The sequence below is a fragment of the Lineus longissimus genome, chromosome 11 (assembly GCF_910592395.1).
Source record: "Lineus longissimus chromosome 11, tnLinLong1.2, whole genome shotgun sequence".
In the NCBI taxonomy this organism is placed as follows: Eukaryota; Metazoa; Nemertea; class Pilidiophora; order Heteronemertea; family Lineidae; genus Lineus; species Lineus longissimus.
The window spans coordinates 2,211,756-2,234,252 of NC_088318.1; the positions used below are offsets into that span (position 1 = coordinate 2,211,756).

The 22,497-nt window shown below is 41.2% G+C and overlaps 2 protein-coding genes across 11 annotated transcripts; both read left to right on the forward strand.

The window, feature by feature from the left end:
• Window positions 1–1,866: 1,866 nt before the first annotated feature.
• Window positions 1,867–8,348, forward strand: LOC135495332 (lysosomal protective protein-like). Of its 2 annotated transcripts, none has more exons than XM_064783808.1 (11): window positions 1,867–2,082; window positions 2,452–2,621; window positions 3,557–3,719; window positions 3,990–4,232; window positions 4,613–4,704; window positions 5,220–5,310; window positions 5,747–5,917; window positions 6,085–6,227; window positions 6,652–6,814; window positions 6,931–7,038; window positions 7,290–8,348. In XM_064783808.1, exons 1-11 carry the CDS (start codon window positions 2,080–2,082, stop codon window positions 7,371–7,373), a joined length of 1,431 nt encoding a protein of 476 aa, XP_064639878.1. In that variant the 5' UTR covers window positions 1,867–2,079; the 3' UTR covers window positions 7,374–8,348. The 2 variants fall into 2 exon arrangements, with proteins under 2 accessions (XP_064639878.1, XP_064639879.1); XM_064783809.1 differs by having other exon boundaries at window positions 1,867–2,074; window positions 2,451–2,621.
• A 490-nt stretch (window positions 8,349–8,838) lies between these two features.
• On the forward strand, window positions 8,839–22,460 carry LOC135495331 (mannosylglucosyl-3-phosphoglycerate phosphatase-like). 9 transcript variants are annotated; one of them, XR_010448545.1, is made up of 16 exons: window positions 8,839–8,923; window positions 10,768–11,076; window positions 13,320–13,544; window positions 13,666–13,752; window positions 14,128–14,267; window positions 14,616–14,741; window positions 15,054–15,176; window positions 15,379–15,547; window positions 16,007–16,102; window positions 16,438–16,605; window positions 17,085–17,257; window positions 17,632–17,834; window positions 18,383–18,478; window positions 19,611–19,806; window positions 20,245–20,315; window positions 20,966–21,034. XR_010448545.1 is itself a non-coding variant. In XM_064783802.1 (16 exons), exons 2-15 carry the CDS (start codon window positions 10,884–10,886, stop codon window positions 20,260–20,262), a joined length of 2,013 nt encoding a protein of 670 aa, XP_064639872.1. In that variant the 5' UTR covers window positions 8,839–8,923; window positions 10,768–10,883; the 3' UTR covers window positions 20,263–20,276; window positions 20,966–21,102. The 9 variants fall into 9 exon arrangements, 8 of the variants coding, with proteins under 8 accessions (XP_064639872.1, XP_064639869.1, XP_064639877.1 ...); XM_064783802.1 differs by having other exon boundaries at window positions 20,245–20,276; window positions 20,966–21,102; XM_064783799.1 differs by lacking the exon at window positions 20,245–20,315 and adding an exon at window positions 21,416–22,460 and having other exon boundaries at window positions 8,840–8,923; window positions 20,966–21,118.
• Window positions 22,461–22,497: the final 37 nt, after the last annotated feature.

Sequence of the window (22,497 nt, forward strand, 5' to 3'; positions counted from 1 at the left end):
GTATCAATCTACGTGTCCTTGATATGCTACACAAGTGTCTTTGCTTTGGTTTGTCTTTATTTGCGGTAATAACCGCCCATACTAATGAACTTTGGAGACGACAGGACAGCCTACGTAACAACCAACCTCTTCCAGCTGGTTATCTGGTCAGGTCGGGAAGACATTGACACAACCTTTAAAGGGTCCTTTAGCTGTACAAGACAACATTACACCCGCGTTCTACATGGGTGATACAAGACAACTGATTTGTTGGTTGTACTGTGGTAACCATCTCACAAGGACGGACAATGGAACAACCAACATCTGCCAGCTGGTTATCTGGTCAGGTTGGGAAGACATTGACACAACCTTCAAAGGGTCCTTTAGCTGTACAAGACAACATTACACTCGCGCTCTATATGGGCGATACAAGACAACTGCTTTGGTTGTACCATGGTAATCATCTCACAAGGACGGACAATGGGACAACCAACCTTCAGTGCAACCTCAATGCGCTCATGAAGTGACGAGAGCAAATCTCACGGGTGGGGTGGAAATCCGCCATATTCAGAACATCATCGGCGCCAACAACTATTCCTTTTGACCCTGCCGGAGTCATTCGACTCTGACCCTGCTGACCTCGATTTTTAAAAACTTTAAAAAAAGGCCATATAAACGTTAAGTCAATGGCAAAGATAATTTTTTATATCACTGAGGTATATAAATACGATATGTTGAGAAAAATATGTACAACTATCGAAATATACGATTAGTTAGAACTAATTCGGCGAATCACTTTGCCACCTGCGCGAACTTGTCACAATTGCGGCGCGCTCGTTTGCATAGCGCATATAACATGTATAAGTAGCGAATAAAATCTTCATTTCAGCATGAAAGCCTTGACGGTTCAGCGCTAAGAGTGTTTGACTGTGGATCGGCAGGTCACGGGTTCGACTCCCGGTGAATCTGCCGCAGTTTTCTCTTTTTTTTCTTCATCCTTAGTCTTGTTATCTAATCATCCTTGGTAATCATCCATGAACAGAATGATGTCGAAAATTTTCATTATTATCGTCATCATACCCCGCACCCAAACTTTTCAAACTGCAGCACATACTGATTCCAAGTACTGATTCCGGGCGTTCGAGTACTACCGAGGATGGTTCGAATCGGCAGCTGGTATTTTCGAGGATACATTGGGGCAAAAAAGTATCTCATCTCATCTCTACATATCTCAACAGTTCAAGGGTTGACCCTCAATATTTTTTTAATTTTTGGGTTACGTAAGCAACTGTCTTTCACGGGAGAATGGTCACTGTAAGAATTATTCAGTAAAAACAAAAAAGTATCTCATCTCATCTCTACATATCTCAACAGTTCAAGGGTTGACCCTCAATATTTTTTTAATTTTTGGGTTACGTAAGCAACTGTCTTTCACGGGAGAATGGTCACTGTAAGAATTATTCAGTAAAAAGTGTATAATATTTCGGGTTTTCCGTGATTGTCCGGCCCAATTGGCAATATTGCCATTTGGAATTGTGAACAGAGCTAGGAGCAAATGCGACGCTTATAATTTATTTAAAGAAATAAAATGACCGATTTAACATCCTGAAGAATCAGGGGAATCGGGCGTTTCCGGTGATATACGACACAAATGGGTTGTTCTCATGCAATCACTTTGAAAACGCATTTTAAAATAGATGTTACGTCCTGTTAATGCGGCACGTCATCATCGCGTACATTTGGGAAAAACTCCCTAACGAGACCAAAAATATTTTTATGCACTTTCGCCATCTACCGGCAAGCTGGCTCTTTCTTACCTCCGCTTAACAATAATCTCACTTCAATCACAGGAGAGTTCCATTTTAGCACATGACATTCAGCTGATCACTCTTAGACAGTTAAATGACCTATAACATCATGCAAATCAGCTGCACTTCCCATTTCCGCATGTGATTGTCTGGTGTTTAATCATTTGCCTTTGATCGTTGATTGCAAAGTCAACGTATTCACCTGATCATTCCATTTTAGCAGCATTCGTCTGACTGCACGCTTTTGTTGAAGACTTGTTCAAGACAAATTGACAATATCAATCAATCGACAATGGTGAGCAAAAAACAAGCCTTTCACTAGGCTTCTTGTTCAACTTCCTTGGTTTCTCTTTTCCTGTTTTCATTCAGTTTTTTCAATATTGAGAAAGTAAGGCGCATATGAAAGGGAAACAGCTATGCAAGAGTCCTATTATTAACTACACTAGGCCTACAGTGCCCCGTTGGTTTTTAGTCCACAGATTCCACAGTCCACAGATTACAGGCTCCAGATATAGCCATCTGATCTGTGATCTCAATAACCAAACCAGCAGTAGCGAGTAGTAATGCTCGCACACCGACACTAGGTTGCGGTAAAGTGATTGGTTTTCCTGACGGTATTGGTAAAAGCTCCGAAGAATAAAAAGTTCTCTTTCTCCTTTTTTAGATGAAGTCCATCCTCCCAGTCCTGCTTGCCTCTTTACTGGCGGTCCTCTTGGCTGATGCTGCAGTAACCACTGATGAAGTCAAATACCTCCCTGGATTGAATCCTCAGCCCATGTTCAAACACTTCTCTGGCTATCTCAACGCCACTAGTCACAGATATCTCCATTACTGGTAAATCTCAATTTTCACACTTGACATGAACTTGGTTGGTAACCAAGCCCCTGCATCTCCAAACTACCTTGCAATGGGAGGATTATTGATCAAAACAAGTTGGTCACTGACTTGGCGTAAACCTTAACTTAGCATTAAAGGGAACTGGAGCCGCCGAGCGATTTATTCAACTTTTCGACTTTCAGTTTCACCGCCCGAGAAAGTCAAACTTCCAACTTCCTATTCGAGTTCAGATTTGTAGCTCCGCCCCCAGTGCCCGAGCATGCACAGTTCAATTTGTTATTATTGAGAATCGTGTGAGAATCACGTGAGTGATGCGATCTTTCATTCATGAGTTTTCGTAGTAAATTCCATAGTAGTGATGTCACTCAATGATTGACAGCTAGGCGCCATGTTTCATTCATGCCTCGTTCTGATCACCCGATACGCGGGAAATGAAAACGAGGTCATACGAACTGGCTTGGCGGTTTCAGTTCCCTTTAAGATTAAGATGGTTGAAGGTAATGTCATATTGGGGACATATATTGGGTGATATGAATAAAGACTAGCAAATGCTTTTATCTAAAACTCCATGTACATTTACACTAGGCCTTTCTGTACAAAATTGAAGTAAAAGCATTTGCTAGTCTTTATTCATATCACCCATTGTCTTTAACAAGTAGGTTGGTTTCTTGAATGATTAAATCTCCATAATTACTTCATGTTTGCATTTTTGGACCCAAATCCACCAAGACACTGCCAAGTCTGTGAACTCCAGGGGACGGAAGACAGACAGCAAAAACTTGCTTGTCATTCATTTTTAATTCAGTCCAAAAGTATTTCTTGTAATCAGCTGACAACTCTTTCGCTGATATTTTGACATGTGGATTTGTGATCAGAGACACCATTCTGTAAATTTAATCACATTAATTCCCTGGTAATTGAAATTCTTTCAGGTTTGTAGAATCTGCCAGGAACCCATCCACTGACCCTGTCCTGGTCTGGCTCAACGGAGGTCCTGGTTGTAGCTCTATGGAGGGAATGCTCAATGAAAACGGTCCATTCAAGCTGAGTGATGATGGAGCCACTCTTCAGTACAACAAATACAGCTGGAATTCTGTGAGTATTTGACATGATAAATGAAGTATTAAGGAGTGAACTTTTACTGTAGAATGGAAGGTGACTGGCCACCAGCTACTTGGTGATGATACCCTTAATAATGCCATTGGTCCTATGACCTCAAAATGTGGATGTTTTGAGGCGATCCTGTTTAAATCTTTTAACAAAAAATGCCAGCTTTGCATTGCATTTTGAAATAAGTTTGATGTCTGTTAGTTTTGATTTATTTAGATAAAGTATTGACATATCACTCTCGTCTTTTACAATTAGGTTGCCAATGTTTTATACATTGAAGCCCCAGCGGGAGTTGGTTACTCATACTCTGAGGACAAAAACTACAAGACAGACGATGATCAGGCGTCAAAGGATAACTACTTTGCCATCATGAATTTCTTTGCTAAGTTCCCTGAATTCAGGAAGAACACGTTCTTCATCTCCGGGGAGAGTTACGGAGGGATCTATGTGCCGACATTATCTGCTCGAGTTGTCGAGAATGATATGATAAACTTCCAGGTATGTGACGTTTATGATGATAAAATCTGTTGGGTGCTTGAAAAGTCCTTACAAGTAAACTTTTTGGCATGCTCTAGTTATGTGCCTCCTAGAATATCAGGGTCAGTCATAAGTGCCTCTTCTCACTCTCATTACTAACCCTGGAGTAAGCCCGTTGTTATTTTGTGAGATGAGGTGGACGAATCCACACCACCAAACAAAACTGCTCTCGAGGAATGCGGACACTATTGCAAAAAATCCTTGCAAACATGCATGTAGGGCATAAAGTTGGTCATTCCTGAGTGAAAAGCCCTGAAGCTCGGGAGGAGTTTTGAGACTTTTCCATTCAGCTCCATTCAATTCCTCTCTAATGTTTATGTGTGTCTCTTCCCGATTTATAGGGTTTTGCTGTTGGTAATGGTCTGTCCAGCTGGAAACTAAATGACAATTCTCTCCTGTATTTTGGATACTACCACGGTATTGTGTCTGTCAAGTAAGTTCATACTAAACGTTCACCTCGAAGAGAGAGACAGCTTATTGTCAAATGATCCAAGTGTCATTCAGATATGTCCTCAATGATATAAACTGCCAAAGGGTTGATGTAGAACCTCTCTATCAAGGACACTCTTGGGAAGTGAAATTGAATGGAAGCTGCCACTTTGGAACCAAAACTAGTGTCCTTAATAGATCGGTTGTCCTTAATAGATCTGTATCTCAGGATTGTCTTCCTGCTGTTGTTGGTAGGGGTGTTGTGCTGAGAGGACAGCCTGCAATCCTGCTGGCTTGATCCTGGAGAAAATTGGCTGGTATTGTTTGGAATAGCGCCTTAAGAAGTAAGCGTCATGAATATTTCAAAATGAAGACATTTTCTTTCTATGCTGGTATCGCACCTCTGGTTACGCGAAAACACTTTGAGGACATTTACCCTTGAATCAAGCAATAGTTTGTTTGTCTTTTGCTTTATAGGTAAGATCTTGTCAAATGATTTTCTTTTGGTCTCCTCTTCAGTTTGTGGAACAAACTTGTGGCTGAGTGCTGCAAGAAAGGAGAAACCATTTGTGATTTTGATGGCAACACAGATCTGACCTGCCAGAACCATGTAAGTAACCAGAAGACTTTGTCAAATCGTATTGGTTACTTTCCTTTGTTCATGAAAAGTATAGAAAATTATATATTTTTATGGACAATGAAGTTGTGGTGTATACAATGTATAAAAAATACCGTAACCTGAAAATGTTGATATCTGGAACATTCTAGAATGGAGCTAATTGTTACTATGTTTATTGAAGAATCTTTCAGAATACGTCAGAGTCATACCCTTGTTGATGTAAAACAAATGCTTGTCTCCAGGTAAACATTCAGTCCATGTAGAGCGCTTGGTTTTGGATACTAGATCCTACATGGCCTGGATGCCAGGTCTTGCATCACCACTTGAAGTGAGTTTTTGTTTGGGCATGGCCTAAACTGGCGTGTTCATTTAGCGGAGGACTAACATTATACTAGTCTGATTTTGTAAAATGTCTCGTTCTTTTTAGAGAAATGAAGTGAAAGAACTATTAGGGCAGCCAGGCTTGAATATCTACAACCTCTATGGTACATGTTACACTCCAAAGAGGAATGGTCAGCTGGCTGATGACGGAAAAGTTGTGTTCGACTATCTGCCATGGTTGTTGTCTAATTCATCCGAGAGAGCTCAATTCCAAAAGGTAAGAAAATAAGCAAAATAGCTTGTGATATTGCTAGGCACTGCACAACCTGAATTGAAAATGAATTGTTGAGCACTGCATTCCCTGGTACAAGAAAAAGCGCTGCTTTGAAAAACGTTTCTCGCTATTTTCGTTCACCATTTCGATTTCTTCCTATTTCATTCCAGACACTTCAGTCTGTACCAAAAGAGAGGCTCCGTGTTACGCCACCCTGCGTAAATGCCACGGGGCTACACTCGTATCTGAACAGAGCTGATGTGAAAAAGGCACTCCATATACCGGAGGGTTTACCAACTTGGGAAGTGTGCAGGTACGGGTGATGATATTGTCTTTGGTTATTGTGTCTTATTGTGTCATTAGACCTATTCTGTGTGTCGTCATTTGTCGTCGTCATTAGAAAGAGTTTTGAGAAGGTAGAGGTAGCCATGTTATGATCAGTCATTTACAACAGCAGCCATTATGCTTACCAATTCATGTGACACACAAGTACATCGTTCAATATCTTTGTGAAAGAGAAAACAAAGCTTCCAAGCCAAGGACACCTACTTCTCAGCTTCACTTGCTCATCCCCGATCCTTTTTGATTTTGCCTCTGTTGTGATTTTACGCATATTCAGAGCAAAGGTGATTTCAATAATGAGATCATATTTTCTTTTAAGTGTCTCACTGTTTCTAATAGTGGTTACTGAGATCTACTAACCTGCAAAATGATGAATGTACCTTGGTCCTTTCCAGTGGTCAAGTTGGAGCTGAATATTCTACACTCTACAAGACCATGACTGAACAGTACAAGAAAGTGCTCGCTGCCAAGAAACGTGTCCTTGTCTACAATGGCGACGTTGATATGGCCTGTAACTTTCTTGGAGACGAATGGTTTGTGGACTCGCTTGGACTTGAGGTAAGTGTTGGACAATCAATACAAGTAACACACTGTTTGTCATCAATTTGATTGCACACATTGGTTGAAAACCTCTCAATACTAATGTGTCTAAACACCCTGTCCTCATTTTGCAGGAGGTTCAGGCCAGGAAAACCTGGTATGTGAATGATGACAAGACAGGTACTCAGCAGATAGCAGGATTTGTCAGACAGCTAAAGAATCTTGTCTTCACTACTATCAAGGTAGGGATTTGCGTACATTTTGTTACATGTTAATTCCGGTGTTCAGCTTAAACTCCCAAAGTTTGATAACTCACGATTTGACAAGACTTTTGCAAGAGGACATAGTCCCTCTAAGGACATTTATTGTTGCCACATTGAAATATCAGTCTGCGTCAATACCAGATCATGATGGTTTGGAACAGATAAAGTGTCTTCTGACCTGATCTATCCGAATTTTCTGATTTTAACTTGATGGCAATCTCTCTTTGCAGGGTGCTGGTCACATGGTACCGCAGGATAAACCACAGCAAGCCTTGGAGATGCTGAAGCGGTTTTTGAGTGGGACACCATATTAGGACTTCATTCCTTATGTTCAGTGCTTGTCCTGTGATATCTTGCAATTTTCGGGATTCAGTGGTGGTTCAATGTAGGGAAAGATGTCATATCATGAGCAGAGGTGGATGCCTGGTGGGGGGGGGGGCTGATTCCATGATGTCAAAGCCACCCGGGTGGATTCTCTGTGGTTAAGAAGCCTGGCAGTCAGCCTGGAGCGAACCGGACAAACATGTACTGGTATTATAGACAGTGTGGAGCACCTTTCGTATTAGAAAGTAGCACCTGAAGCCATTTCGAAATAACTTGTTTGTTCTTGATGTCGCGCATGTAATTGAACAGTGACACGTTACATACAGAAACGTGAACAGTGACACGTTACATACAGAAACGTGAACAGTGACACGTTACATACAGAAACGTGAACAGTGACACGTTACATACAGAAACGTGAACAGTGACACGTTACATACAGAAACGTGAACAGTGACACGTTACATACAGAAACGTGAACGGTGACACGTTACATACAGAAACGTGAACAGTGACACGTTACATACAGAAACGTGAACAGTGACATGTTACCTACAAAAACGTGAACAGTGACACGTTACATACAGAAACGTGAACAGTGACACGTTACATACAGAAACGTGAACTCTATAATTGCAGCCCTGGTCTTGACCTTGTTCTCTTGTGTCACGTCTCATCAAGGGTTTGTCTCGCTTATGAGTTTCTCAGAGTATTGGGTAATACATCCTGGCATCTTACATTGTTGACTGTATGACAGTGGTGGTAATTAGAAATGGACCAAACAAATTGATTTTTCTGCATCTTCCTGACATGACCATTTTTAACAGGTATGGTCTTGGCTCCAACACCAAGCAGTGCATTGAATCTTAACCAGTATTTGAACATTTTGTACAAAGTAGAAAGTAGTGCAATGTAATATATTTTTAAGCTTTGAATATTTTAGATAAAGGAATGGTATACACAAATTTTGTTGAGTTGTGAGTTTTCTATTTCAATCCTGTCTTGGTCACTTTTAGTGACCAGTTACGTTACAAATTTTAATTCACATGAGTACAATTCATTACAGTTTCTGTCCTCTCAATGATTGTCCCAAATGGCCAACTTACATGCTTGGCAGATGCGGCTGATTGCTTGGAACATAAGCAGGCATTGACTGGGTTATTGTCCTCATCATGAGATAGTTCATACAACAGGACATCTCCAGTATGATTGTGCCATTGTCTTTGTCTGAGCTTTCGAGAGATAAAACCTTGCAAATACATATGTACATGTTGGCCCAGGAACATCACCCAGCTAATTCAGGACAAGAGTGACCTGGGTGGCTGTACAAATAAGTTCCTCCTCTCACCATAAATGTGGCACCTCTGAAACGTCTGAAGACAGGTTGTGACAAGTAAGACCGTCAGCTGGCGACACCTACCAAACGTGATCTGAACTAACTTTTGGAATCTCCTTAATGACGTCATTCCGGGAAACCCGGAAGAATGTGCTTCCTCAAATGTTCAGGAATGTTGGACAACTTCTCTTCAAAAATACTCTGGTATGCGAATTCTAAACATAATCATATACCCTTACCTTGCTCAGTTCTTTCCAGATACTTTATTCCTTATCTGGATCCCTTTTATTTTCGATAATTGTGTAAGATTACTGATAAATTACAAAGGTTACTGGAGTAATTTTTGAAGTTGCCTCCCAATGCATAGCATAGGCCTAAATCATGATGGCCTGGATTGTCCCATAGTTCACATGGTTCATGTGTACTTTGGATTAGATTAGCCTCGACATGGGATGTAGGTCAAGCCAACCAGAGGACGGAGCAGAGGGGGACCTGCTAGGAGAAGGTGAACAGCTATGTTTGTATGTATGTGGTTCTTGGTTGTTTTATCATGTTTATGATGTTATCAACACTTGATCCCTGGGTTAGTGGGTAACTCCGTCAGTCTGTGACCATGGTTGGTTGTCAGAAAGTTTATAACAACTGTTGTAATTGATTGTATAGTTGTATATTTTGGTTGTGTTAGTTTGCTTGGTTCACAGTAACTTCAATTCACTGATTGATTCTTTTGTCTTTGTACTAGATTTCGTCTCGATCTATCGATCGAAAACCTGGCACTGTAGTAATGTAATACTAAAACTATGAATATAATTCCTTCCATGTTACTCAGTGGGGAAGGCTTCTTCCTGGTCCTTTGCATTGACTAAATTGGCTCTTGTCCAAAACTAGGCCTTAAGTATTGTCTAGCTCCGTATTTATTTTTTAGGCAATCCTCACACAATAGACCACATGGGCACAAACAGAAGTCGACCAGTGGTTAATTACAAATGCTCAATACACAGGCTGGACATACGTGATGTGTATATATGCACATTACCCTCTGGCCGACTTTCTAATGTGGGCTAAATTCTCAAAGCTTGTGTGTAAAATTCCTTTTAGAAATGACACTTGAAAGCTTGTCTATGTTCTGTCCTTTTTCGAATTTGAATACTCTTTTTACTTTTTTGAAATATAAAACAATGTGTGAGTGGCCCCAATTGAGGAGCAGACTCTGGTCTCTCCGCTATTAAAGAGGTTGAATAGCGCCTCCAGAAGCAAGCAACAGCGTCACCCGTAGCAGAAATAAGAACTGCTTAGTGACGTCATGGTTTCCATATACGGCATCTCATTTGCATATTTTTACAACCTTATTTACTACGAGTTATAAATATGCCAGTAGCACGTGGATCATGCCGGGCGGCGCTGTCAGGTGTTTCCACTATGGGTTACATAATCGGCTACAAAGAGGCCAGTGTTCTAGTAAATGAAGTTAGCAATGATAGCGAAAGAATGTTAGTGTATGTTACGCAGTCAATAGCGATAGTAGTGAGTTGGTTGGAGAGAGGAGAAAATGGAAAATGGAGAGAATAGTAGTATGGATTTCGAGTCCCAAGAAGAAACTTTGCAAAGTTTTCATCAAACTGATAATCATATTCCTTCCTTCTCTGTCGCCAACAATTAAAAGTTGCTGCAGTCAACCTGATGGGTTTATCTGCGAGCGAATCGACGAGACGAAGCATTTTTCAAGCATCCGAATGGTACCTTACAGATCCGCAAGGGGCGCGTTACCGAAAATGTTGCAAAAATCAATAACGTGATCGTAAATATTGTCATATTTTTCAAAATGAGAGTATGTAAATGATATGCAGACGGTAAACCAATGAAAGGCCAGTATCTATTGAACCTTACAAGTGATTTGGGGGCCTTGAAACTCCTTATATTTATCAATGAAACGTTATTCCCGCCTAAGGTTTTGACCGGGCCGTCCAAAACTCCCCATTTTTTGGCGGGCCATTCCCTTTAACCTATAGGCCTGCCTACTTGTTCTATCTGTCAATCTCCCCTTTCAGCTAACAAGAAATTGCCTAATTAACCATGAACTCTGAGCAATGGTTCTGATGAGCTGGGAACCCCAGCTTAGAACATCGTCATGAATTGGCGGATCTAGTCTTGTGAGCACTACGTTATGCACAGTCGATGCAGTATGAGTGGGCCAGTCCCTATCCCAGCACGATCAAAGAACGCAGGGTCCTCATCCAGTACGCCAGAATGTCGTCGGAGGTGTACTGGAAGCTCTGCGGAGAGCACCCCGGAACGTCATCGAAAGTATGGCAGTTCAGAGAAAGTTGACATGGAGGCCCTGATGAAAATGTTCACAGGTGGGCACAAGTTCAAATCAGCCAGCTTGCATGATGCAGGGAATGTATTGGGTGCTGAAAAGTTAGATCGGTTTGGTGCTGAGATGTTGGATTGGTTTTTTTCTTTTGTGACATCGGTGATGGTACACTGCCCTTTAATGCCACTCACCACTTGCTCCATGTGGCTTAGCATTTTAGCTCACTTGGAGAATCAGTATCCTGTGAGGACAAAATATCACGGCGGCTAGTCCTCGAGATGATAACGACATCCAGAGTGTCGATAGCATGGTGTGAGTGTGGGAGGTTGAGAAGTTTAGCCCTCGGGCCTGCCTCATCAAGACAGTCGGTTTCATGTTTGGTGGATTTGGAAGTTCACATCATGTGCCAAGACTAATTCCAGTCTGCACAAGTTATCAAGCAACAATATTGCCTTTGCTGGGCATGAGGAAGTAAAACAGCTCAACCCTCACGTAAGTCGTATTTGGTACTGCATTTATAATATAATGACAGCATCAACTCCTGATTATAGCCAGCCAACCTGACATTGTCTCTCACTGAGTACTGATTCTCCAGGGGAAAGTAAGTTGTTGACAAGTTCGAGTTTTCGACTTCTCGAAAGCTTCACCTTTTGGATGTTTGGTGGCTTTATAAATAGCTGATTGCTTCGTGGCTTGTACTGTGTTTTATGCTTATTTTCTTTTCATCTGGCTGCGATGCCCTGTTTATGTTGCTTTTGAACCGAGTATCACATTTGTTGCACTGTAGATAGAATGAACTTTACCTATCTGAATGAGATGCCATTGGCATTTCAATCTTGCTGTGATTGAGAAATAATTGTTGTTATCTTCTCGCATCCAGGGAGTGTCGCCGGCTGCTCCACTGGAAGGTGTTGTTATTGTGCAGACTGAATTGGCAGACGCCCTAGGCATTGTCAATTATTGTGCAAATGCAATGCAATGCTACAATATACTACTTTGTAGGAGGCTGCTCTCAGCAATTCAGGTACATTTGTACATGTTGTTAAAATATTGTACATTGCTGGTTCAGCAGTGTTCAGCTTTGTGGTGAAAATTATGCTGAGCATAATCAAGATAATGAAAACTCAAAATTTTTTTTTTTTATGAATTTGAAAAATTCCAATTCTGTTAATACGTAAGAAATATTAATTTCTGCGCCGTTGTGTAAAAAGATATACAAATACTATCAATACTATGTTCCAGCTATTTTGTATGCATGATAACTGCATTACAGCATTGTGTATAGCCACGTTTCTATTTTCCTGGACCACCAGTAATTCATGTATTTACGAAATGGCGTACCCCTTAAAAAGCTTGCTCTTACTCCAAGCCACTGTCCTCTTGATTATCTTGTATCCTCGATGATCCTGCCTGGCTACTTTATGGACTAATAACACAGTGTTGTTGTGTCTTATCACATCAGGAAGAATAATCACCCAATATGAAAGCTGCCTGCAGATATTTGATGGGCTTTCTGAATTAATTGGCGTGTCTTGCTACTGACAGTTTACTGACAAGTATGATGTATCATTTCGAGAGTCAAACCCATGATATCCTGATTATGAACCCGTGCTCTTACCACTATGACACCGAGCTTCCCAGTTAGCTGAAGACAAGCCTGTCACACTGAAGACAAATGTTGCTGAGTGTGAGTCATTGATTCAATTGCAAGACGTCTATCCCAGAACATCGTGCTGCTTAAGGGGGGATTACAGTCTACTCGGTGAATTGTTGGCCGTGGTATAAATCAGATAGGATATTGGATCACGCTGGTCTGTGCTTTCTTGGCAATCTATAAGCTTGTGTGTATCGATATGTGGTTGGTTATCCAACTGGTTCATATCTAGGGACAGCACATTGACAATGATTGAGCATTCTTCGTCTTGATTCTTCTTCTGTTTTCAGCCTGCCTGTACAATATCTTCTGTCCTGCGAGTGGTTTGTATAGGCATTTTGGCTGTTGTTTCTGCCTTGTGTGTTCCTTCTTCAGTCAGATTTACTCCAGAGTTTTGCCTCCTAATCTGAAGGGAACAAACAATTGCTTCTTTACGTCCATTATACTTGGTGATACAAACAGTCTGTGTCGATCGGGTCAGCCAGTTGAGGGGTGCCTGTACAGCCAGCTACAATAGGCCTATGGACAATGTAGAATAATGCCCCGCAACTGGCTTAAACCTGTTGACATGGCATCTGTTTGGCCTGGCCCAGAATGAGCCTAGTAGTTACAGCCATATTCTCGAATTTCAGAGGACAAAATTAAATTGAGCCTTGAAGACATCGAACCAAAATTCGACGATACCATGGGGGTTCAGAACAAGATCACGATCCTCCATTTCAACGACGTCTACAACATCGAGCCGCGGGATGTGGAGCCTGTAGGTGGCGCCGCTAGACAGACTATGCTGATCAAGTCTCTAAGTCATCTGAATCCATTGGTGCTATTCAGCGGGGATGCGCTTAATCCCTCGTTAAGTAAGTACTGGTACAATATTATAACTTTAGATGGCGCTTCTCATTGTAGAACTCCTAATTTCCAAATACATTGATACTGATCTTATGGTAGAGAATAACATACTGACATTTATTGTTTCAGTGAGTACAATCACACGAGGCCAGCAGATGATTCCTGTGTTAAACTCCATGGATGTCAAGTGTGCTGTCTTTGGAAACCATGATTTCGGTAAGCATATCTAAATCTGTCGGTAACGCAGAAACCAGATGCTAATGAGGTCAGTGATAAGTTCATCCTGAGATCAGGTTTTTGCTATATTCTACCTCGAATACAAATATCGAGAGGCGGAGTATATTTAAAACCACTGATTATGTCAGGATGTGATAAGTTAAGAGTGTCCTGACACCTGGTCAGACGGAAGCTGCTAATGCAAGGAGGATGACAACCCTACTTATCATATGCTCCATAACAGGCAACAGAGACCGATGGATATGAACCTTCACTGAGACAACAACGGCTGCCTTGGATTAGAGACGTTGAGATGGGGTGTTGCGAATGAGTGAATGGAGTTTCATTGTAGTCTTTTCCTGATTACTATTTCAGACTTTGGGGTCGAGGAATTAACTACAGTTGCCAATGAGACCACGTTTCCTTGGTTGATGAGTAATTGTTATGATCGAGAGACAAATAAACCGCTGGCTAATGGATTGACAAAATATATGATCAATTGGGAAGGTCACAAGGTAAAAATCACTTTGTTTTGGAAATTCTTAGGCATGTTGGCGAAGTTCCCAACAAATACAGTGTTACAAGGAAGTTCTGGTATAAATGGGCAACAGGCTAGGTGATTGTGAATGTCATTGGATCATCCATAGTCCTAATGCTAATGGCACACCACGATTGTTTGACTACGATGCCCTTTGCAGAGACTCTACGTTACTCTATCATCAAGACGCCGGAATTTTCTGTACTATATTTTGACAGCGTTATCAAACTGAACCTAACTGATGGTAGAAGTGGTCAGTGAACTGGGTGATCATATCGGTATCAGTATATGAAAACCAAGTGATAATTACCAAGTTTCGTTCCAGATTGGTCTTGTAGGACTTGTTGAAGAGGAGTGGATTGCCACATTAGCTGCCATCGACAAAGAGGACGTCACGTTCTATGACTACGTTAAGGAAGGACACAAGCTAGCTAGGGAGCTACGAGATGAGGTAATACTACCAGAAATGATCAATTTCTCCTTGACCCTTTATACTTTTCTCTTGAGTTTGTTTATGGTAATGCGGACATCGTCCCAGTTGACATGTGTTAACTTCCTTCAAAAGACGACTTCCCCTAAAAAAGAACCAAATTTGGTCATTCTGTTTTATCGTGCCTGAAGTGAGAATCTGTGATTCTGATTGGCTAATGCATGTCACATGAGCAGGCAACATAATAATATGTTTTTTCCTTGACGTCAAGCTCGATATTTCCAATTTCTTATCATTTTACGATAAAAATTGTTTGTTGTCTTGTATTTACAGGGAGCTGACATAGTGATAGCACTGACGCACATGAGGTGGCCGAACGATCGTAAACTTGCCATGAACTGCCCGGAGATAGATATGATCTTAGGGGGACACGATCATGACTATCATGTGGAAAAAGTAAGACTTGGCATAGTTAAAGTGCAGTGGTGTATCGGTTAGAGGTTCGAAAGTCCAAAGATTGTGGTTTAAACCACCATGATTTTGGTAAAGTGTGCTCCCTAGATGATCGTGGTACAGATTTTAAAAGGTTCCATGGAGTTTCCTTCTGTTTCGTATTCCTTCTATAGCATGGACTAACCCCCCGTGTTGTCTTCTGCAGGTAAATGATCGTTGGATCATCAAAAGTGGGACAGATTTCCAGAATATGACACGGGTAACAGTAACATTCAATCCTGGTGAGAAACCAGAGGTAGAATTAGAGAAACTTGATGTGACGTCATCTATAGAGGAGGATGCTGATATCAAGCTTATCGTTGATAAATACATGAGTAAGTTCTTCTTTCTGTGTTGATTCTTGCCTCTAAGATATATACCAGTAATACTGTCTGGATTAGTAAGCTTTGCATGTCATTATGGCTGAACGCGAGTCACGTGTAGTGACTACCTCTTCTACAGTACTTTCAACTTGCATGTCATTATGGCTGAACACAAGTCAGGTGTAGTGACTACCTCTTCTACAGTACTTTCAACTTGCATGTCATTATGGCTGAACACAAGTCAGGTGTAGTGACTACCTCTTCTACAGTACTTTCAACTTGCATGTCATTATGGCTGAACACAAGTCAGGTGTAGTGACTACCTCTTCTACAGTACTTTCAACTGGCCTGAAATGGCCAAGTGTTAAGCGCCCATAGTGTGCTCCTTGGTTTGTACAGAAAAGTTTTGCTCTCAACTCAATATTTTAAAAAGAATGATGTACATTTTCAAATTGTTCTTTCCTATTTTAGATCTCATGTCGGAGAAGATGGACACAGTGTTAGGATCCTTTGATGTAGAATTGGAGGGACGTTTCTCAAAAATAAGGACACAAGAAACTAATCTAGGTAATGATCAACATCAAGACTTCAGGTTGCTGAAATATACTCATTGAAGGCAGTCTGATCGGGTTCATGTTGACAGGCTGCTCCAGTCAATGAAGCATGTGTCGCCCCAGAGACCTATCTTGATAGTTATGACGCAGCGTAGAGTGGTTCATGACAAGAGAACTTGTGAAATCTTTAAATAAATCAGCAACACAAGTCCCAGGAGCAAGGTGTATGACTGACAGGATTCCTCCCTAGTTTTGTTTGCTTCTCCAATGAAACTTGCTACTTTGAGACCACGTGCAGAACTCATTTGATGTAGGATATGTCACTCGTTCATCACTTTCCCTTTTCAGGCAATTTTATATGTGACATAATGTGTGCTGCGTCGAGTGCCGACCTGGCCATCCTCAACTCAGGGACATTACGATCTGACCGTATTCACCCACGGGGGGAGTTCCGCATAAAAGACTTAACTGCCATCTTGCCAATGTTAGATCCGTGTGTTGTTATCAGGGTGACAGGTAAATTCAATATCTTTTCTCTTCAATTTGTGGTACATGTAGATTGGCCTCCTTGGCCTTGACAGGCAAGCAGTCGAGGAGAGGGAAAACTCTTTTATAAGACCTAGAGATTGGAAGCCTTTTGAGCTGCAGTTTGGGTGTGCAGGCTCACCTGTGTGAAGAAACTCCCCGACTAGCACTAATACAATCCCAGCTGTGGGCAAACAGCTTGCCGCAGACAGAAGGGTCTGGCTAGTTTGGCACATAACGGGGGTGCCACGTGCATCCTACCTCATACATGAGAAGTCAGAAGAAGAAGACAATTCTTCTTTACTGAAATTCCTCTGGTTCGGTGGTATTGTGTTCTTTGTCAGATTACATCACCATCTTTGGGGACGTTCACCGCATTTGGTGGTATCACGAATTGGAGGTGCAGGGCAAGTCTCTATGTGTCCAGTTTTGTGAGCTATACAATTGAATTTGTTCACTTTCTCTTGCAGGCCAGCAGGTGCTTGAGGCGTTAGAGAATGGCGTGTCCCAGTACCCAGCTCACGAGGGCAGGTTCCCTCAAGTTGCAGGCGTCAGCTTCGGGTTTGACCCAATGATGACTTCAGGCCATAGGATAGATAGGAAACATGTTCATATACGAGGGGAACCTTTAGATTTAGAAAAGGTGAGGAGTCACATGCTGTTGGGATATTTTAACAAAAATATTGATGAGAAAGTAAGCAGTACCATCAGATACGTGACGTTCATCTGTATTTCCTATGTAGTACACCCCATATGTGCTAACAAACAGTCTGACGAACGAGGTTCTTGAATGAGATCGTCTCTCGATGGACGGCAGGTTTGGGTGGGCTCTAGGTTGGAAGCTGTGGCAGTGTCCCAGGCTGGCACTTGGCACCCTGTCGAACGATGTTAGATAGAATGAGTTAACTGGAGTGGATGTATGTTTGATCATGCTGAGTTATTCTTTGGGAATTTACCCCTAAATTTTTCAGAATATTTGTTTTATTACAGATTGTAATACATTTTTGTTCCTTTCAGTCGTATAAATTGTGCACAAAGAGTTATCTAGCCTTGGGGAAGGATGGCTATGACTGCCTCAAAGACTCCGAGCTTCTTGTGGATGATGAGGAAGGCCCGTTGCTGAGCACTATAGTCCAGAATCATTTCGACTCGGTGCGAGTTGTACAGGGTATACCAACACGCCACTCAAGGTGTCGGAGGGATTCTATACAGTTAGCAAGGTGAGAATTGAGTCTTCTTGAGTTCAGTTTTGTTGTATTGCAATGTGGCTATCAGGAATTAGCTTTAGCTAACCAACAGGTAACCGTTAACTCTGAATGTCTAATTTGAAAAGGTACTGTAGATAACTTCATGTTGTGAATCTTTCCTGCTAGCCCTGTTTTATTTTATCTGGGCCTACGAAGTGCTCTCAAGACTCTAACTAATGACACAATTTTTATCTCTCTAGGATACGGCAGCAACAGGTGAATTCAGCACAGCATAGAATATTTGAAAGAGCCTTATCTTGACAATATAATAAGTTTAAATCAGGTACACTATGAGCTCTGCAGGTTCAAGCTCTTGCAATCCTGGCTGGAATCGCCAGGCCAACAGGGCCACATATCTGGCTTATGTTGCACTTCCCTCAGCCTATACACACGCAGGACAGACCTAATGGATGAAATCTTCCCCCATTTTCTTCTGTGAAGACTCTTCCAGCTGATGCTTTAGAATGGTCCATTCCCGAAATCAGGGGTGTAAATATGTTAATGATAATCTTGCTTTACAGGCATCAAACACAACAAAACCGTCGCCATAGCCACGGTAGCTTAGCCAACATAACCCTCCCTAACAGTCTTAAAGTGGTGGACAACGATGTCGTCAGGTAGATGATCATAGCATGGTGTTCGGCACAATTCATTGTTTTGATTCTGACGTCTGCATCCACCTGTCCTCCCACAGCAGACCTTTGTATTGTTCCTAAAATGATCCATTGGCCTGCTATAGGAGGATGGTATCCGCCGTGTTCCTAACCATCCAGCTTCCTATTGTTAGTGTATCATCGGGTTGGGAATAACATGAGACAGTGGTACTAAAATAGTAGAATCATAACATCAAAAGCAGCTGTATAATTAGACTCCTGCCTGTAGTTCAGGGCAAACTAACCTTGTCATGATAATACAAAATAAATTTGAATGCTAGCTGGTATTTACAGTCTGTGGGATTGCTGTCACAATCCGTGGGACTGCATCCATGTTTTGCCTTGTTACTTTACTAATACATGTAGTTTTGCTTCCATTCATTTCATTTTCAGATTCATTTCATCTGGTCACGATTTCATTACATTATCGTCTGCTTCAGAGTTAGTCATGTGTTTTTAATGGTACTCTTTAACAGTTTGTGCTGTAACAATGGCCTGTTGATGGTGCTCTTACAGTTTGTGCTGTAACAATGGCCTGTTGATGGTGCTCTTAACAGTTTGTGCTGTAACAATGGCATGTTGAGTGATTTTCTTAACCAAGTTACAATTTGACAAGACCTGCCTGTTTGGGATAAAGTTCTCCGGCGTCATGCTTGCCAGATCATTACCTAACTATTGATTTGCTTTTCTTTGTTATAGTTCTTAGTACTTTTCTAGCATAAGCGACAATCAGCTTATCTTAGATTTCCTCTGTTTGTGACTGTTTTGCAAGATCAACTCTAAGTACTTTTCACTTCTCCAAAAACTCAGACAGAACGCTGGCTCACTTAAACCTATTGCTTTATGAGCTGAAGAAGGGCCTAATGAAGGGATATGTGAGTCATCACGATTGCAATTATTCAGGAATATCGCCAAACATTTTACCGCAGATGTACTTGGAGTTCATGATGAAATGAATAGCAGAACATTTTTTGTTGGGAAATTTGTCAGTCAAACACTTGGATTTTGATATTCCACAGCCCCCTGTATGGCCCCCTCAGGATCGATCTCTGCCTTGCCCGATAGTCAATTGTTTAGATTCTCCTCTCTCTTGCAGACGACACAGTTTCACTACCACGACGTCAATGAGCAGCCCGGGAAGTTGTGATATTGAGAGTCCTGTCATCCCGAGTCGTGCCATGTTATTAAAACAAGCAAGCGTCCATGAGGCACCTTCTACCAATCCCGATGGGAGCAGTTGTGCACACTTATCACCAGAATTTGAGGGACGAATCTACATCATTCATGGGGAGGTATGCCAATTCAAATTATCTGTCATGATTTTATCAACACTGTTTTCCAAGTTGGCAAGTGTATACTGCCAAACGCACCACGAAACAAGTGACTTATCATTTATCCATTTGAGGTTCAAATATGATCCTGCAACGACGTAATGATTCTATGCATACTCTTAGGTTGTCATTAGGATTGCGTTCTTATACTTTGCTACGGTACTCAGTCATCAGTCGTGCGCATGTGCATTACAAACAGGACACAAAATCTGGAAACTTTGTTCTAACATCTGCCAATGGTGGCATTGATTCAGAGTTCTCAAAGGAGTATCACACACATACTTCCCCATGATAATTCTCAAGACGTAGGCAAAAAGTGGCCTGAAGTTATCGTTTGGTCTTCAGTCATGGTGAAGCACCAAGTATGAATAAGTTGTCAAATGGTCAAATTTTTTCCAGGATCCTAATGCACTATAACTCACTTGATCAAGGTACACACATCCTGTCCTGGTTTAGACGGAGACCCTGGGGTATTGGGACTTATTGTATTCTCAGCCTGTTCTCACTGATGCAATGCATGCCACTCACCGCTTGCAGCTTGCTCTTTGCAACCCTCTGGGTGTGCATAAATCAAAGAAAATGTAGTGCTATATTGCATGAAAAGTGTTGTACTTTCACAACAGCTGCTTTTCATCAAGCAATAACGACCCGTTTGGAATTTGCCTCACAATACACGTGTCTCTTGTCAGTACTGCTATAACCTTGTTCCGGCATCTAAACTTTGTTAACTGTGTCAGCTGCGAATCCAAATGCTTTTGCATGGTTCAGTATGGCACAGTGGTGTTGGGACAGGGCAGGGGCCTTGCGGATTCTGTACTTTGAATCACTCAGCTCTGTGGACAAATGGAACTTGTTGCTTTTAGTTACAGCTTTGGTTGCTTTACTTAGGTAATTCAGCTGATAATGCTGTGGTCGTAAACTTACTCTGGGTAAAGATTTTGATCATTGATTTGAAAGTATTCTTCAATCAGTGAGTTGAAGATCTCACTGGATGACTGTGATTTGATGTCAGACATGATTGGAAGTCTGAGTCATATAATTCATCCGCACATAACTACTATTATGGAATGCCCTACCTGCTATAACAAGCTAATAGAGATTTTTCTTTCATCTGTTCCAGAGGAAAGATGACCTTATTGCCCATACATTACAGCTGGAGGCAGCTATGCAGGGTGCCACAATCTTAGAGGCGACAGACTCTGAGGAAAGGGACGAGGGCATTGAGGGTGGTGGCAGTCGTGTGGTGGAGAACCAGGTCAAGTAGTACATGCATGTAAGTTATGGTGACCCCAGGGCCTAGAAAATATGTCAGATTACTGTTTGTGTCTACCCCAATGAATGGAATGACCATTGACAGTGCGGGGATGTTATAACATGACTTGATGTCATCATGGGACCTCCAAGGGACAAGCTTACGTGCCAAAAAGCTTGTACCCGTGTTCAGTACATGTACCTCGATACGAAAATCAGGGGCAGAATTTAATGTTGTCACCTGAATAGTCTACTGTCAGTGGCAACGTTTACTTTGATATTGTTGTTCATTGACACTCTTTCCTGATTTCCTTTTCAGATCAATACATCTAAATGATCATGTGATTGTCTTCCATCCAGGACGTCTGCAAGCTTTGATGATATCAATACTACACTGTTGTTGTCGAGGAACGTACGCTCAATATCAAATCGTCAAGTAATAAACACAAATCAAGAATTTATCTCATCATTGTCAGAACTCTCCTAAATGTTTGTTGTCATTGTTGTGAAGATCTCTGTGGGACATTTCTCAACCACTTCTATAGGATGTACCGATATTTCGGTCCAGTGTATCATTATGTATGCTACGATAACCTGAATTACTGGTCTCATGACATAATGCATTGCAATGCATGTTGGAATGCATGACATCAAATTAGAGTTGTTAATATTTTTGTTGCAATGGCCATTTTTTGGTTGCTTCTACAGTTAACAGTTTACAGTCTACAGTTTACATTTCTACTGTTGTTTTGGTAAAAGCATACGTCAGATTAGGAAGATAGGAATTTTCAAACTTTGTGATTGTTTGTGCCGTGTGACTGTGATTCGTCGTGTATATATATCTTTAATTTTTTACAACTAATGTAATCATCATGATTTTAAAATAATGACCATCATGTAAAAATGTAACTCTCCATTGTCGAAATTGAATAGGTTGAGAATTTTATTGAAATTGTTTGATCTTGCATTATCTGTCAATCCGAGTGAATAGTGCAGGGTGTTGAAACCTCCGATACAATCAGCAAATGTTTTGCTTTGTAGAATACAAAGTTATCTGACAGAAGCATCCAACTGGGCAGATTGGGGAGTAAATTCATACCTCTGGATTTCAAAGCCTGTGAAATCAACGAACGGGTGTGTATTATCTTAGAATATTCCACTGTCCATTTGAGGAAACAAGAATATTATTTACAATACACAATTTTCCTTCATTCTGGCTTTGATCCTCATCACGTTGATTATTTACAAAACAGGGTGATTTTACTTTTATAGTGAAATGTTTTAGCAAATGTTGTTCATATAGATATAAGCTTATGTTTACCAATTCCTCCAAGCTTATTAGGTTTGTAAATAAATAAAGTGAATCCAAATGGAAATAGTTTTCTTTTGTACAGCAGTCAG